The sequence below is a fragment of the Biomphalaria glabrata genome, chromosome 14 (assembly GCF_947242115.1).
Source record: "Biomphalaria glabrata chromosome 14, xgBioGlab47.1, whole genome shotgun sequence".
In the NCBI taxonomy this organism is placed as follows: Eukaryota; Metazoa; Mollusca; class Gastropoda; family Planorbidae; genus Biomphalaria; species Biomphalaria glabrata.
This window is the reverse complement of record NC_074724.1, coordinates 15,961,452-15,980,513: the sequence shown is the minus strand read 5'-3', so window position 1 is coordinate 15,980,513 and position 19,062 is coordinate 15,961,452. Positions and strand designations below refer to the sequence as shown.

The following is a 19,062-nucleotide window of genomic DNA, read 5'->3' as shown; positions in this document are numbered from 1 at the left end:
ACTTGAGGACACGTCACATCATGTCTTTGTTTACACGCATAGATTCCAGAGAACACCTGCTGCAGTGTCATCATGCCGGGGTCACACATAGTGACCTCTAGCTGTAACTGTTCATTCGTAACAATAGCTTAGAATAATTAATATAGTCCTAATTTTATTTTGCTGGTGAATTATTACAATGTGTTCAATCTTCAGTCTACTGTCCCGTACCAAAACAAAAGATATGGTCATAACACAGCTTCTCTACGCCTTACTTGCGCACACTAAACATGATATCTAGTTCGCGGTCAACGTATTTGCGTACGCTGCCACCTCTTTTAGTTTAACTATAAACCTCGGAAAAAAACGGAGGCCATGTTCCAAAAGTCACACAATAAGATCTACATAGCTCCAAAGATCACAGTGATTAGACATCCCCTTAGAGTGGTAGCAGTGTATCGAATGACGCATTGCTTTTAATGGAGATTGGTCAGGGACGCCTCCAAGCGAGAGTGTGGCGAAATAAATCGCTCCACCTGCCAACAAAAATAAATGTCTACCAAGCAGTGGTTCTCTCAACCCCTCTATCTGGATCTGAGACTTGGGTACCTTACAGAAAGCAACTAAGACTTTTTTGAACGCTTTCATCCAAGATGTTTGCACACCATCAAGGACATACGATGGCAAGACTGCACTACAAACAGCGATCTTTATAGTCCGACGTTCAAGCCTAAAAAGCTTATCAAGGACGTATCGCTTATAGTGGACAAACAGATGCCAAAGGCAATCTTTTTTAGTGAGCTGAAAGACAGAATATCAGAGATGTCCCACGGAAACGCATTTTTGGAATACTAACGCAATGTTTTCAAGTCTCTTATAAAAAAAAGCGCCATTTTACTTTGTTTCAAGGTGCATGTTTTACCCAATAACGTAGAGATTTTGCATCCCTTGATGTTTTGTACAGAAGCCATAATGAATATATATAAATTGCTTTATTAAATGTCTAAACGTAACCATTTGAGAAGTTACACCGCTAAGACATTCTCCGAAGCCAATACGAGGCCAATAGTTTTACGCAGATTCAATGAAAAACAACAATATATATATATTGTTACGATTCCCTCCTACTGAGGCCTTCTATAAACACTGCTCAACACAACACAACACATCAACACATCAAGAACTTGACAACAAGGCTCCAAATAATCTGGTACTTTAATAATGGTCAAATCAAATAGCCAATACGACACAATTGGCAACACAATGGACCTCATTCACCAATCGTAAACAAACAACATTTAGCCACGTGCTGCTCTATCTCTTCTATATAATTTACGATCTCATGTTTAATTCATGATGGTTGTCACGTGACCGTTTGTTTCGTTGTTTTCTCAATAAGATCACGTGTCTAAATGTTGTTTGTTTACGATTGGTGAATGAGGTCCATTAACTGCTACAACATTAGACCGTATATCACTGTACTAAACTCATAACTCTACTGTCTCTTCCTGGACTCGTACGTTTCACTGGAGGACTGCACCAGGACCGACTTCATGGCTGACTAACAGTCCCTGTCTCAACGCTCTCCGGTCTTGAACTTCCGCTTTCCTACACACTGTGTCTGGTCTGCGCAGGCTTATGATCAGATGACCATAACACGGGCGCTATTCAGGTGCAAAGTTCATGCCAGTACTATCCCTTGCCTTTCAATATAGCACGCTAAACTGTATTACTGGTCTGTGTCACATACGTCAGCTGATCACACACAGTTAACCCTTTTGCGTCGCGAATAGGGTTATAACAATATATATATTTAATGAAGACTATTGTACGTTTATCATAAAATCCTTTCACATGTATTCTGTAAAATTATATGTATAATGTAAAATAGTTCAATATTCCCCAGACACTCCGAAATTGTTTACAATCAAAATGAAAGTATTGCAAACGTCTATACTTACGCTTTACTGTAGTGTTCGGAGCTTTTAGCTCACAAGAACCTGATGTTTTATTGCACGGTAACAAACAGGAGCTATTACAAACTTGAGAAAGAAAGAAAAAAGAACAGGAGTAGAGCTATAGTTTGTATTTGCTCAAAAGTAGAATAGATGATGTATACCAATGTTTACTGTAGAGTACTGATAAATGAACTATATGGTGACACTAAGTAAACCATAATGTACCAATAAGTCCATCATATAGTGCCTAAAATAAGCTATGGCGAACTAACAAGTATCATTGATTGCTATGAGTATTCTTTGGTAGCTCTCTGACGCACACAAAAAGGTCAGCTCTGCAAGGGAGACTCTCTGCTGCTACCCAATCTATCGGAAACGCTTCTTTAGAATACTAACGCATTGTTTTTAATAGATATGTCTTGGACCGAGCCTATTTAATTCTACAGTCTGCAAAGACTTTTGCTGAAGTATTGTGGTTTCCAATGGCTACTGTCTGGGTTTACACGACGGCTTCCGCCCTTTGAGTGTTTCGTTTATTTCCTGTTTCCTTCTTTCTGTTTCTTTCGCGCTGTTTTTAACTTGTGAAAGACACTCTCTCTCTCTTTTTGACTCTATTTTTGTTTCTAGTGTTGAAGGTTTCCTAGGAAGACGTTCTTGTCAAGACATGGTCAAGAATAGTAAAGATAAACGCCCAATAACAATAGCAATCTTTCCTTTTTTTGGTAGATCAATCATCGTCTTCTTATTGTTGGCTTTAAAGTTAACTTTGCATTAACTAATTCGTCTCCATTGTTACGTCTGTTATGGCCAGGTAATGCTCCTTTCTCAGAATTAATGCCAAATTAATGCTCTTGTGGCCACCAGACACCACATCGACTGCTGGCCAGTCTTCATTAGTTTTCCCAGACAGATAACTGGCACTTTATTATTGACTATTGTTTAAAAAAGAAAACTGTCAAAGTGTGTGTGTGTGTGTTTGTTTTATTTAGATTTACACAATTTCTACAAGAAAAAAAAAACATTACCAATTGGTAAATGATAATATGTTTGTAACAAAGAGATTTTATGTCTGTTTTCGATTAGACTGAAGGTAATAATAATAATTATAGGTTTTCTATAACGCTACTTTCATGCTTATAGCATGCTAACAGCGCTATGGTTCTATCTCATTTGTGGGGGTATCTGGGAGAAGGTTTTCCGAGCTGCTTCTATGCGCTCAGTAAACAGATCTCTGCTCAAGTCGGGTGTCGAACCTCGAGCTCCCTTCATAGGTAGCCAAGCCAAACCAACTTAAAGCGTACTTAGCCTCTCGACCACGCTTCTTACGTCAATATAATAGGTCTTCATTGTTTTATAAAATTTTAGAAAATCAATGAATAAATGGCTCAGAAAACTCATAAATAATAATATTTATATCACTTAAAGACCAAGTACTCCACAAAATCTATATTTTTGTACCTATCTATTGGATATATTGCGAACTGATTTATAGTATTTGTATTGAACCGGGAGTTCTGAACCCCTCAAGTCCTGTCTAAGGTTCTACAATGACAGTCATTATTTACGTTTTGGGTCCTACTAAGTACGTTGCGCAAGGCCTCCAGATCCGACCAACTCACTATAAGCGGTCGAAGACCGCGCTAACCACGGGGGATTTTTGTCATACTCCTGTGCTCCCCACAATACCGTGGAAGGATCGACTTATCTGCTTACCGATTGACGACGATCCCTTTGTAGAACGGCGTGGCGGACTTGTTGGACTGGGTGGCCAGGCCTCTGTTTCATCCCTACCCCGGAAGAGACATAAAAAAAAAAGCTTAACCATGGTAACCCAAGGGAGGATGTGCTCGCTTTACTCATTGGCCTATCTAGGTTCTAGAAACGAGGCGCCACGCTGAAGCTACGGGAGATGGAATGGCCAGATTTTTCCGGGAGTTCTTGGGAAGTTTTGAAAAACAAGACGGTAGGGACAGAGAAATATTTTTGGAGGCAATACAAGTAAAACAATGCGCGGTTGGTTGAGTGGTTAAGCACTTAGTTTCCGAACCTGAGGCCCTGGCTTCGAATCTCAGTGAAGACTGGGATTTTGAACTTCTGGATTTTTAATGCGCCCAACTCTAATGGGTAGCTGATTTTAGTTGGGGAAAATTTAGGCGGCTGGTCGTTGCGTTGGCAACATGACGCTGTGCTTGTTAACTGTTAGCCAAAGAAACAGATGACCTAAACATCATCTGCCCTACATACCGCATGGTCTGAAAGGGGAACTGTACTTTTTACTTTAAGGCTAGAAATATCGGGGTCGTTGGTCATATCATCATAAGCCAGTGAAATTGTACTCATTTGGCTTTATTTATTTAACTGTAATCTTGTTTGTAATCAATTATTCTACCTGTAACGAGGAATTGTGTAGATTAAAGGAGGAAGAGATTGTCTATATTGTGTTTGAAATAGTGATAAATTATGATCATTGTTAATTATTGATGTGTTCTTTCAATAATCCCTCGGATCACTCAAACACCATCGTATTGCCGAAGTAACTAGTTTTTAAAAAATGTACCTCTACTCAAAAAAAACTTGGAATCACACTTAAAAAATAAGCAATACATTTACATTTCAAACCATTTAAATCAGTCACTCAAAACCCAAGACATATAATGCATCTACTTGTATAGTCTTTACAATCTATGTCTTTCCTGGAACTATCTAAGCTATTTTTGGCACATATGGAAAATTCTAATGTCTTAGTTTTAACTAACTGGTGTAAACATCTTCTTTAACTAACTAATATAAACATCTTTTTTAACTAACTAATGTAAACATCTTCTTAAACTAACTAATGTAAACATCTTCTTAAACTAACTAATGTAAACATCTTTTTTAACTAACTAATGTAAACATCTTCTTGAACTAACTAATGTAAACATCTTTTTTAACTAACTAATGTAAACATCTTCTTGAACTAACTAATGTAAACATCTTTTTTAACTAACTAATGTAAACATCTTCTTGAACTAACTGATGTAAACATCTTTTTTTAACTAACTAATGTAAACATCTTTTTTAACTAACTAATGTAATGCACCACTAACAAACGACATACTACCTTGACGCGTATATTGTATGTCCTGTGACACTACTACTTATAGTATTTGTCAGTCAAGCTATTGTACTTCTTCTAATATTAGTCAGTTCAGCTGTACCCTACCGCTACTTATAGTATTTAACAGTCAAGCTATTCTAATACTTATATTATTTGTACTATTGATTTAACATTTTATAACAGTGTTCGAGGTCAAATGAAGATACAAATGGGTTGGTAGAGTGTGTATTTCGAGCCGACGCAAATCGCCCCAGGCCAGCGCTAGACTAGCGGTCAGCCAAGAGGAATGTCAACATGACGGTTCAGTCAGTGTTAGGTGTTGCCAATTGTACAGTATTGGACATTAACATCAAAGTTTAACGTTACTTTGGAGCTCTGAGTTGTCAAGTTCTTTGAGTTGGTAGTGTCGTGTGGTGCAGTGGCAGAGAGCCTGGACAGTGAACGACGTTACAATATTTTTGTTTATAAATGAAATAAGTTTTTTTTTAACTGAATTGAGAATGAAGATATAAAAATCAAGAGCAATTCTTTTCTGTTTTGTTATCACTGTGTTTATATTGAAGTACCACCAAACCTGTACGATAGATTGAGATGAAAATGTTCCTATCGACTGTATGTAAACTTCTATTCTAATACCAAATTGTGACAGTCTCAAATAGTATCTTATGTATCAGATCATTTAGCTATATCTTCCAAGAACTTCTCTTTCATGTTATTTCAATACATTTACTTGTGTAATTTTTGACTTATCAGTAGCAGTATTGTGTGTACACAGACAGATAGGTAAACGTAGTTTTACTTACTGAACGGTAGCTCGTATTCTGAGACTTTATTGCTTATACATTTCCAGTTGCGTAGCTTTTTTTGGGGGGAGGGGGGGATCCAAATTTGAAAATTCCCCGGGCCACAGCTAGACGGGGGCCCCCCAAATGATTGTTTTTACATTTAATATTTCGCCATCGTCTCGCGTCATGATGTCGATTGTCAAAATGCAGGGGCCCCTAAAGAGTTCAAGTCCCCCAGTCACCAAATTCCTAGCTACGCCGCTGCGTTGGCAATATAAGGGAAACTTAAGAGAAACGTACACAAAGGACAAGAGAAAAGTGGCAACTGATTTAAAATAAATGGACAACATAATAGCAAGTGCGCCATATTGAAAGATCACGGTTCGCCAACTTAACTTTTATATTAAAAAAATACTTTATGCTAAAAGTTCTTAGAATTTGATTCTATAGGATAAAAAGTGAAGAAAATAATTGTAATAGTTTACTATTTATTGAAAGGCTTCGCTTATCAAAGCTTCCGCATTCACTGGAAACACTAGAACAATGAATGTAGTTGAGAGGTGTATAGTAGAGCAGGGTAGACATTAGAATTACCTGAGTCGCATTTCTCGCCATAAAAGCCCATCTCACACTCTATAGAGCAAGTTAGACAACTCTGAGCTAAGCAACCTGGGCACACTGTCATGGAGAAACAAAAGGAAAGCATGAGTCAAAGTTTTAACATTCAGACCTGACCATCTAGCAGGCAGGTGATGTCAAGCTAACATTTGTCTACGGTCAAAAGAAACGAAAGTGGTATGTAGCTATCCACTGTCTTTACTTTCTAAACCTAGGTCAGATACCAAGTAGACCTGGGGTGGACTTAAGGGTGTCTAAAAAAAAACATGGTCAAATCAAGGTGGTTACAGGAACAAAGAGAAGAATGGACCAAAAAAAAAAAGAAAATATTAAATCGACTAAAATTAGTGACAGAAAAATAGGGAGAGAGTGAGAGAGAAATAGGGAGAGAGTGAGAGAGAAATAGGGACAGAGTGAGAGAGAAATAGGGACAGAGTGAGAGAGAAATAGGGACAGAGTGAGAGACAAATAGGGACAGAGTGAGAGAGAAATAGGGAGAGAGTAAGAGAGATAGGGACAGAGTAAGAGAGAAATAGGGACAGAGTAAGAGAGAAATATGGACAGAGTGAGAGCGAAATAGGGACAGAGTGAGAGAGAAATACGGACAGAGTGAGAGAGAAATAAGGACAGAGTGAGAGAGAAATTGGGAGATAATAAGAAGAGGGTGTAAGAAAACTGTACTTCTTTGAAACATGACCAAGCTAGCTAGAAAGCAGTTGAGAAGATAGGTTCTAATATAATACACCAAAGGTGGCACAATAGGTTAAAAGTGTCGGTGACATTGTGTCATGAACGTATTGATGACGTGATGTCATGAAAGTGTCGACGACGCGATATAATGGAAGTGTTAATGACATGATATCATTTTTAGTGCCGATGACTTGATGTCATGAAAGTGTAGAAGGCATATTGTGAAAATTCTTGGTTACGTGATGTCATGATAGTGTAGATGACTTGATCTTATGACATGTTTAAGATGTTAAGTGTTGCGAATCTTTATTGTATAGTTTCAAGAGAGTGACATGTGCATGGGCTTGAAGGATAGGGTTACGTAATGTTAGGATAGTGTTCGCTTATATCGGTTTATTTATCTTTTTCTATCTGCCTAACAATCTATCTATCTATCTATCTATCTATCAATCTATCTATCTATCTATCTATCTATCTGTCTGTCTATCTATCTATCTATCTATCTATTTTTCTGAATTTCTGAATTTCAAACAAAATTTAAAAAAAATGGTTTCTCATCTCATTGGTTTTTAGTTACGAAATTTCGATGTTATATGTATCTTAAAAAAAAATCTCAATTAATGTAATAGCTTTACCTTTTGGAGGTGGCTGTGTTGTTTCTTCTGATAACAAAATCAAACCAATGTATTAGTTCACATATAATAGCAATAACTAAAAGATGATACAAATGTGTATTACCACCATATGCTATTTGGCACACAATAAAACATGTAGAACTTTCCATAGTAAAAAAGCTTCTGTAAACGTTACTCTGTCCGCCTGTCCGCCCCATCTGGTTCACATCTTTACACATTCTTTTTCCCATGTTTCGGAACATATTGAAACAATTGTTCATTGTGTGGACTACAACATCATACATCGGATGTTTCCTCAAGGTTTTACCCCGAAGCTTTTCCCATGTTTGGTCATAGCTATAAGGCAACCTATGAGTGAATTAGTTAGCCAGCCAAGGCTGCACGAAGCTTACAAGTCTGGGCACCTTTGACTCGCCTTTGACCCTTCATGTTAAAGAAAACCATTCCGCCGGTTCTATCATTTGAGCCCCGCCAAAGGCCATGAGCTGGACATTGAATCTAAAATAACTGCAAACATTTGATTCTTCTCGTTCATTAGACGGTGTGCCACTGTGTGGAGAGAGGTGGTGACAAAGAAAGAGATGCTCACTTACAAAAAGCAATTATCCCAGGTATCGAACAAAAGGGAGGCAATAGTAAAATAGCAGTCGAAAAATGGTAGTTTCTCTTACCACCAAATCAAAAGAAACCGACTAGAAATGTATGTTCGTTAAAATGCGCGGTTACCACTTACAAACAAACATAAATACATTAATCTTATCAACCTCATACACTTTCTTTTTAAAATCTATAATCTCAAGAAATTGTTTTGTAAGTACATTTTTTTTCTTTACATTTGTAATCTATATAATATGCATTTATTTATCTTTTTTTTCCAGGGTCCATATATTTATAAGGGTCCCCGGATCAACAAAGTTGGAGAACTTCTACGCCACGTGACACTTTTATTATCATCTTAACAATTCTAAATGACATACTAACCTATAAATACTTTTTCTTCTGCTGAATCTGTGAAAAAAATATTTTTAAAACAAGTTAAAATAAAATAAAATATTTTTTAAAAAATATATAAAAATAACATTAGCTCAGATCCAGGGATGAAGCTCATTTTATTGACACTGTCAGCTTCTTGATCGAACGATTCTACCAAAATTAGGTCAGCGGGCTTTATATTGCGTAAAGATTTAATGGTAGCTTCATTACACGTATCTAATTTAGAACTCGATATAGAATCTAGACGTAATCTATATTTAACTAGCAGTACCCACCGGCTATGCCTGATGATTTGTACCCAGGCTATAGAGTGGTTATTACGGCCGGAACACCCCCCCCCTCCTTTTTTTAAAAATAAACAGGCCACATTATAACGTTTTAAAAGAACCTACACAGTGTATTTGATAAAAAAGAAATTTCACAGCCCGCTCTTTTTCTTCTTCTCTATGTCTCTCTTTTTCCCTTTTGAAACACACATTTCTTTTATTCTACGCATCGTACATTCTCTGACATAGACTTTTGACTTTATTTGGAAAGACCCGCATCATTACCGCACTCATATTTGTGGCCCGTTAATTCTAGAATCACTTTTACTTATCCGCCCCCACCACTGCTAACAACGTTCTATGACTTGTAATGGTCTTCTCAAATTCAAACTGTTGTTCATGTTGACCGTGACACCTCCCCCCCCCACACACACACATATAGTGACACACACACACAGACAACGGATTTCACACTTTTCGGCCCAATTTTATTACAATGATAACTTTTAACTTTTCAAGCTTTCCCCGAATGATCGACTGATCGGCACGTTTCAGGCCTAGAGCTAAAAAAAAAAAAAAAAACAACAACAGCATTTTCCGAAGTCCCCAATTTAATGCTACATTTCCGATCCCAGCTCTACATTTATTCCGCCCAAAGGGGTTCTTAGCAATCGTTTAGGAGGTCAAAGAAACTTGTGAACGAAATTTCATGCTAATCTGTTCCACAGTTTAAGAGATCTCGTGATCAATGGGTCTGTGACTTGTAAATATAAAGTCAATTTACGTAAAAATATAAGCAAAGCTTAGAAAATCTATCAATAAACTTTAAGCAACTTCAAATTTAATAGACATATCAGCCATCGGTACTTTACGGCTGACTACGACATGATGTTTTTTTTACCCCAATTTATAGCCAAATTTAAATTGCTTTCTTTTATACTTTTATTGTGTTCCCCCCCCCCAGTATGAGTGGGAGGGGGCCGATCTCCTCTAGCTCCCCTACCCGAGTGGCAGGGTGGTTTAATTTTTGTTCAGAAATCACAGTTTGTGAATAGAATTAATCAAGTAGCTATATTCTGTTTCTTGATATTTTAACCTATTGTTATATTGGGGGTAACGAAGGATGAAATGTCACCCTCCCTGACCTGCTCTGACAGGTCCTTACCTTTTTTTTTTTGGGGGGGGGGACGAGTATTAGTGGAGAAATTTTATAATTTTGTAAACTGTCTCTTATACAAGCTAATAAAATAATGGCAATGTTTTCGATTTCCAAGATTAAAGACGATTGCAGTGTTTCTCGTAACTTCTCATTTTTGACATGGAAATTTTTCCGTATCACTTCCAGACAAAGCCGTTGTCTCCCGGCGGTCTATGAAAGTTTTTCTTTGTCTTAGGCGCCTGTCTTTAATAAAGGTTTCTCTTTGGGTCTCAAATGTATGCCCAGCAGCCTTTCTTAGAGCTCTCCAACTGTCTCTTTCAGATGCCATCTGCTGCCATCTACTTTCTTCTATGCCAGTGAGGGCGAAATGAAGCCTGAGTTGATCTTTTAGCTCCTATGTAACGTTGCCCTCCTTTAAGATCTCTAAAGAAGATTGACTTTTGGAATGCGGTCTTCTCCCATGTGGGATAGGTGTCCGATAAAGCACTCAGGTCGCAGAGAAATACATATAATAGATACAAAGAATATATGTATAACCTTCTAATATCGGATCCCCCCCCCCCACCCCTAGCTAATGTCAAATGGAAACATTAAAAACATTAAAAATATCAAATGGATAGAGGATCTTTACCTGATTAATAAATTTCGCTATACGGACCATTCCACCTTAAGCTGAAGCTGAAAAGATGACTTTTAAAACAGCGACAACAATTACGTAATTCTTCAGGTTATTTTTGTTTCTATGGATCATTTTCTCGCATATTTCTCACACAGTATCGGACATTGCCCACACCTTACTGAATTTCTCATAGTTTGACCTGCCTTTTTTTTGATTGGATGGATAGTGTACTGTAGACGTCAGGAAAATTTGTGTGTGCATCTATTATTGAAAAAAACAAAGGTGGCGTCAGGGCTCCAATCCCAACCCTTCTGAAGGAACGTTCTGCGAACCCCCAGAACCCTTAGCTATTACAGAAGCCCTTTACTTATTTTAACATACCTTTTTTAGCGGCCCCCGAAAAGGGAAAAGACGCTATTAGTTTTGTGTGAAATGTCTGTCCGTCTGTCCGTCCGTCCCGTTTAGATTTCGTAAACTAGAAAAGATAGGGAAAATCCAACATCACAATATTTTAGACCATTGAAAGTTCTGATGGAACGGCTACTTTTTTTTTTTGAAAGCGACAAATCTAATTTTTAAAATCAGTTATGCAAGCAGTTTTTTAAAGAAAAAAAAGCTAATTAGTATGCATTATAAGTTAGACCTAATTTAAAACGAGCAACAATCTTTTAAACATAATTTTTCTGAACATTAACACCACTGTTGTGGACATTGTCATATTGCTTTTGTTTGTTTTAATGAAAAGTGTGCTGGAGACGTCAGGAAGTGAGTTGGTTTTACAATGCAAGAAAACCCTTAGCGTCAAGGCTTCATCCAGAACCCCGCTGGAGGTGAGTTAACAGCGCTAACCAGACTCCCTAGTTGTCTAAAAGCAGGGGAACAAACTTGGTTTTCCACCGAAGATAAAAAAAACTTTGCTCTTATATATATTTGTGTTCCGCAAGGTTGTTAACGCCGGAAATAGTAATGGTCTTAAGCCCATCATTACCTATAAAATGCTTCCGATGGCATGCGACTCAAATAGCCTCTGACAACCAGTCCAACTCCTGGTCTTCACGTGTGGTTCAGATAATGAGTCTGGCGGAACCATTACCACAGACAGGAGAAGCAACTGGCGCCTAAACCAGTAAGCTTCGGGCAGGAGGGGCTCGTTAGCCTTGGTAGGCTACCCATCTAGGAGAAGGAAAACTCTGAATCCAAACCTCCGCTTCCTTGCAGCTATACCCAAACGCGGGAAAGGCTTCGGGAGACAACCCTGAGGAAAAATCAGGAGCTGGTGACCCTTAGGGAGATTGTGGCGCTACTGATCCCAAACCGTATCGGATGTTCCGTTCCTTTGGTCACATCAGCTGCGCGGAGAATGGGGAACTGCTGTGCGGGCGACATCGTTCCGACCATAAACAATGCCCAGGCTTTATATATATATATATATATATATATATATACAAGAGATGAATTGCAACGAAGTGAAGAGATGAATTGCAACGAAGTATAGCTAACTGTAAACTGACAGATATTGTACAGTCTTCTACGCTACATGTTACATTGACGAATTGTTAGGGTTAATAGTCATTAAAGTTATATGAAACTGAAAGTTGAGTCGTCAAGTTCTTTGCTGTGTTTTTATTTGTGTGCCAACTAATACATCTAGCCAGAAGATTCAGAAATACGTAACAATATGTTACCCGCGACCCGCGGGTCTTTATTTGCGCATTACTTTCGATATAGTCACTGAGAGTGTTTTGTAAACAATTAAACGAAATAATAATGTAATAAGTAAAGCGAATGTGTCAATGTAAAAATAGTGTGAATGAAGCTATCAAATCAAAATAGCTAATAGGCTTAAATCCATTTTTTTTTTCAAATTAAAACTTTTGCTTGTAGGCCTACATATATTTGATTAAAATTTAGGATGAAAAGACTAAATTTTTTATGTTCATGTGTATAAAGTAGATCTTGAGGTAGACATAGATCTAAATCTACACTAATCTAGAGTTAAAAAGTGGCTTTTATAGAGTTCATTCTGTGCTGCGCATGCGTGAACTTTTTTTCATGAATGAACATAGGCCTATCTCAACACGGTTACGCAGCTTTAGCGAACAGCGAACGAATGTATTAGAAATGCTTTAGAAAAACAAATTTGAATGTTAATTTGATTAAAATATCAAATGAATGGACAATAATTAGTATGTTTATGTGTTAAAGCATAAAACTATGTTTGCGAAAAGAAGTTTTATCATCTTAGAGTTCAGTAAGAGTTTTAGACCTAGGCCTAGGAATAGACTCAGACCTCAGAAGAGAGATGTGTTAATGTGTAACCATTTGGTAATGTCTAATGAAAGAATGTTCGCCAGGAAATCTGTAGATATCAGGAACTAATTTATGTAAAAAATGCTTTTGGATAATCTAGTGGATTGGATTTAGATGTATGTTAAACGTAGCTAATGATCCTTTCACGTTATTTCTGTTTCGCTACGAAAATAAAATTAGTTTTGAGAAAATGGGTTTACCCGAAGGAAGTCGATACATTATTATCTATTAAAAACGAAAAGAGCGATAGCTTTGTTAAATGAATGGGATTATAAAGTGAATAATTAAACGAAATAATGTTTAGTACGCGATTCATGAATGAATATAGATCTAGGCCTATCTCAACTCGGCTTCGCAGCTCTCGTAAACGAATGTAGCTTTAGAAAACCAAATTTGAATGTTTGTTTGATCAAAATATGAAATGAATGGACTTTAATTAATATGTTTATGTGTTAAAGTATAAAACTATCTGTTCGAAGAGAAGTTTTATCATCTTAGAGTTGGATTAGAGTTTTAGATCTAGGGATGGGATTATAAAGTAAACAATTAAACGAATTAATATTTAGTACGCGATTCATTACGGAATTGTCTAATGAAAGAATGTTCGTCAGGAAATCTGTAATCACTGATATAAGGAACTAATTAATGTAAAAAATGCTTTTGAAACACAAAATTGAAGGTTAATTTTATTATATAATGAAATCAATGGATCTTCTTTTGTCTTTTCATGTGTCAAAGTAAAAAACTATCTGCGCAAAGTGTATTTCTTAAAATTAGATCTAGGTCTAAATCCTTTCTATCTTTTCTCATGTCAACATTGTAGACATGGCCTAGATCCATAAAATACTATAGCTGTAATAGAGTCGGACAACTTTATTTTTTTTTAGGGTCTTAAGTTTGTTTTAGGGCTACAATACATACACTACGGTCTAAGTTAGTACCCAAGGAACATTCCTGCCTAGTTTTATCAAGATTGGTCAAGCGGTTTTGATGTCTATAAGTAACATACATACATACATACCCCTCACATTCTACTTTATAATATAGATATATAGATATATATATATATATATATATATATATATATATATATATATATATATATATATATATATATATATCATGGGCGTAGCCAGGATTTTTTTTCGGGGGGGGGTTTAGGGGTGGGATTTTTCTTCCCCCCACCCCCCACCCCCTCGCGAAAAAAAAATATTTGTATATATGTATGTGTGTGTGTGTTCATAATCTTTATTACATTCTGACCCTTCATTCTTTTGGAACACGTTTATTGTGCCCTAGAATAGGTTCTTCCTGTAGTTAGTGAAAAAATTGTTGACTCCCCGCCATTGCCAGCAAGGGGCTCTGGGGGAGCTCTAGGAGCTCACCCAAGCGCGGGCGGAGCCCCGCCGCCAAGCACTATTTCTGGCATAGAATGCCAACAAAATGCATATTCTGAGGTATCTACAGTGCATTTTCCTGCTATTAAAAAGTCTTATTTCAAAAATGTATGTGCTATTTTTACTGACTAAGACCCTGCAGCGCCGTTCGGCGCATTAGCCGTCAAGCTGTTTCCACAAAAATCTGTCACTGGTAATTTCTGAAGCCTCTTCCCACCTACTCTGAGGACCTCCATGAATGTGTGGTGCCAAGTTGTACTAGGATGTAATCGCAACTCTTATTATGCGTAATTTATTTAGTCGGAGAACATGTCCCGCAAACCTCATACAACGCTCTGTCACAATTTTACTAAGGGGTCGACTCCCAGTTCGGCATAGGATTTCCTTGATTTAGACCCTATCTCAATAACTAACTCCTAAAATCTCTCTTAGCCATCTTTGTTGAGCCACATTTAGTGTTTTTCAATTTCGGAAGATGACTATTCACTGCACATTATTAATGGAGCCCCGCCACTGGTAGAAATGTGTAACCTCTCTTGGATACGCTCTTGGAATTGGGTGATTGTAGTTTGCTTTAGATTTTATATCGAAAAGTGAAGTTTTATCGTCAAAATCATCTGTTAGAGGTTTTAAACTAAAAATCTCAGGACTTTGTTGTTGTTTTTTAAATTCAAAACCCCATTTAGCTACGATCATAGAATTTGGTAACTGTAGTTTGCTTTAGAGTAATATTGAAGATAGAGGTTTTCCACCTCAAAACGCTCTGTTGGGGGATTTTAAACTCAAAATCATCTGGAGGAAAGGAGTTTAAACTCAAAACCCCCTATTCGCTTGGCTACGCTCAAATAATTTTAGTGTGTAATTTTTTATTTTTTTTTATATTGAAGTGATATTTTTTAGCATCAAACCCTTGTGAAGGGGAACTCAAAACCCCTTTTGGCAACGCTCATAGCATTTTAGTGCGTAATTTGCTTTTTTTTTTTTTAAATTGAAGATGTATTTTTTAACTTCAAACCCCGCTGGCGTGGGGTTTAAACTCAAAATCCATATGGCTACGCTCTTAGATTTTAGAGTGTGTAATTTGCTTTTTTTTTATTGAAGATGTATTTTTTGCTTCAAACTCCACTGGAGGGGACTTTAAACTTAAAACTGAGTCAAAACCCATTTAGCTACGCTCATAACATTTTGAGTGCATAATTTGCTTTTTTTTCATATTGAAGAGGCGGTCTATCGTAAATTTTGGAAGGGGGTTTTAAATCAAAATCTTCCTTAACTGTGCACTTGGAATTTGGGGATTATCGTTTGCATTTTTTGTGTGTTTTGTTTTATAGAAGAGGGGGATTTAACTACAAAAACCCTTGGTAGGGGGCTTTAAACTCAAAACCCCCATGTTAGGGGTTTTAAACTCATAACCCCCTGGTAGGGGTTTTAAACTCAAAACCCCTTTAGCTGTGCTGGGGCAAGTGATGGTTTAGTATTAAAATCTCACCTAAAATTAACAAAATCAAAGCAAAAAAACATGTCACTAAAGTGCGTCTTCCCCCCCCCCCCCCAGTGGAAGGGGGTTTCAAACTCAAAACCCCATGGTAGGGGTTTTAAACTCAAAACCCCTTTGGCTGAGCTGGGGCAAGTGATGGTTTAGTATTAAAATCACATATAAAATAAAGAAAATCAAAGCAAAAAATCAGTCACTAAAGTCCGTCTCCCCCCCCCCCCCCTGGCTACGCCCATGATATATATAATTATGTACACACACACACATAAATCTATATTACTCAATTACTTTCTGAACCTTCGTTCTTTCTGAAGACGTTTATTGTGCCCTAGAATAGGTTCTTTCTGGAGTTAGTGGAAAAATAGTAGTCTTCCGGCTCTTGCCAGCATAGGGTCTAGGGGAGCAATAAGCACTATTTCTGTTATTGAAAGCCAAATAAATGCATATTCAGAGGTATCTACAGTGCATTATCTTGCTATTAAAAAGTTTTATTCCAAAAACCTAATGAGCTATTCTTACAGACCTAGACCATCTCGCGCAATTCGGCGCATTTGCCGGCAAGTTGTTTCCTCGAAAATCGGTCACTGGCAATGTAAGAACCCTCTTGCCACCTGCTCTGAGGACCTCCATGAAAGTGTGGGCCAAATTGTACTAGGATGTCATCGCAACTCTTATTATGCGTAATTCATTTTGTCGAAGAACATGTCCCGCAAACCTCATGCGACGCTCTGTCACAACCTTACTAAGGGATCGAGGCCCACTTCGGAGTAGGATTCCCTTGATTTAGACCCGATATCTATAACTGACTCCTAACATCCGTCTCAGCCATCTTTGTTGAGCCACATTTAGTCTATTTCTATTTCGGCAGATGACTGACTATTCATTGCACTTAATTATTGGACCACAGCCAATGGTAGAAAGTTGTAACCTCTCTTGATTGTGCTCTTGGGATTAGGTGACTATTTTGCTTTAGATTTTATATTGAAAAGGGAAGTTTTATCGTCAAAATCATCCGTTGGGGGTTTTAAACTAAAAGATCTCTGTTGTTTTTTTTTTTCTTTAATTCAAAATCTCATTTAGCTACAGTCATAGAATTTGTTGACTGTAGTTTGCTTTAGAAATAACTAGACATATGTTACCCGCGACCCGCGGGTCTTTATTTGCGCATTACTGTCGATATAGTCACTGAGAGTGTTTTGTAAACAATTAAACGAAATAATAATGTAATAAGTAAAGCGAATGTGTCAATGTAAAAATGGTGTGAATGAAGCTATCAAATCAAAATAGCTAATAGGCTTAAATCCATTTTTTTAAAATTAAAGCATTTGCTTTTGAATAATCTAGTGGATTGGATTTAGATGTATGTTAAACGTAGCTAATGATCCTTTCACGTTATTTCTCTTTCGCTACGAAAATAAAATTAGTTTTGCGAAAATGGTTTACCCGAAGTCGATACATTCTTATCTATTAAAAACGAAAAGAGCGATAGCTTTGTTAAATTAATGGGATTATAAAGTGAACAATTAAACGAAATAATTTTTAGTACGCCATTTATGAATGAATATAGATCTAGGCCTATCTCAACTCGGCTTCGCAGCTTTCGTAAGCGAATGTAGCTTTAGAAAACCAGATTTGAATGTTTATTTAATCAAAATATGAAATGAATGGACTTTAATTAATATATTTATGTGTTAAAGTATAAAACTATCTGTGCGAATAGAAGTTTTATCATCTTAGAGTTGGATTAGAGTTTTAGATCTAGGGATGGGATTATAAAGTAAACAATTAAACGAAATATTTTTTAGTACGCGATTCATGAATGAATATAGATCTAGGCCTATCTCAACTCGGCTTCGCAGCTTTCGTAAACGAATGTAGCTTTAGAAAACCAAATTTGAATGTTTATTTGATCAAAATATGAAATGAATTGACTTTAATTAATATGTTTATGTGTTAAAGTATAAAACTATCTGTTCGAAGAGAAGTTTTATCATCTTAGAGTTGAATTAGAGTTTTAGATCTAGGGATGGGATTATAAAGTAAACAATTAAACGAATTAATATTTAGTAAGCGATTCATTACTGAATTGTCTAATGAAAGAATGTTCGTCAGGAAATCTGTAATCACAGATATAAGGAACTAATTAATGTAAAAAATGCTTTTGAAACACAAAATTGAAGGTTAATTTTATTATATAATGAAATCAATGGATCTTCTTTTGTCTTTTCATGTGTCAAAGTAAAAAACTATCTGCGCAAAGTGTATTTCTTAAAATTAGATCTAGGTCTAAATCCTTTCTATCTTTTCTCATGTCAACATTGTAGACATGGCCTAGATCCATAAAATACTATAGCTGTAATAGAGTCGGACAACTTTATTTTTTTTGAGGGTCTTAAGTTTGTTTTAGGGCTACAATACATACACTACGGTCTAAGTTGGTACCCAAGGAACATTCCTGCCTAGTTTTATCAAGATTGGTCAAGCGGTTTTGATGTCTATAAGTAACATACATACATACATACCCCTCACATTCTACTTTATAATATAGATATTCAAGAGAGAGGCTTTTAACCTTAAAACGCTCTGTAAGGAGATTTTAAACTCAAAACCATCTGGGGGGGGGGGAGGGGGTAAACTTTTAAAAAGCCATCAGGAGGAGGGAGTTTTAAACTTAAAACCCCCCATTGGCTTGGCTATGCTCAAAGAATTTTAGTGTATAATTATTTTTTTTATTGAAGAGGTAATTTTTAGCATGAAACCCCTCTGAAGGGAGATTTAAACTCAAATTTAAATTGAAGAGTTATTTTTTAGCTTCAATCCCCGCTGGCGGGGGTTTAAAATCAAAACCCCTTGGCTGCTCTGGGGCAAGTAAAGGTTTAGTATTGAAATTTCACCTAAAAAAAACAAAATGGAAGCAAAAAAATCAATCACGGGAGGGGGGGGGAATTTCATTATTTGGGGGGGTGAACCTCAACCCCCCCGGCTACGCCCATGATACATATATATATATATATATGTGTGTGTGTGTGTGTATTTGTACATAGCGTAGACTTTACAT

The 19,062-nt window shown here is 36.8% G+C and overlaps 1 protein-coding gene across 2 annotated transcripts in view; it reads right to left on the bottom strand.

Moving 5' to 3' along the window:
* Window positions 1-19,062, bottom strand: part of LOC106051182 (uncharacterized) — a 57,259-nt gene that overhangs the window by 13,655 nt on the left and 24,542 nt on the right. The window contains exons 6-9 of one of the 2 annotated variants that reach the window (XM_056011539.1): window positions 8,747-8,773; window positions 7,766-7,792; window positions 6,417-6,500; window positions 1,941-2,021 (exon numbers count right to left, since the gene is read on the bottom strand). In XM_056011539.1, coding sequence (XP_055867514.1) covers window positions 1,941-2,021; window positions 6,417-6,500; window positions 7,766-7,792; window positions 8,747-8,773 — 219 coding nt within the window. The remainder of the gene's footprint in view (window positions 1-1,940; window positions 2,022-6,416; window positions 6,501-7,765; window positions 7,793-8,746; window positions 8,774-19,062) is intronic. The other variant, XM_056011540.1, reaches the window with a different exon arrangement.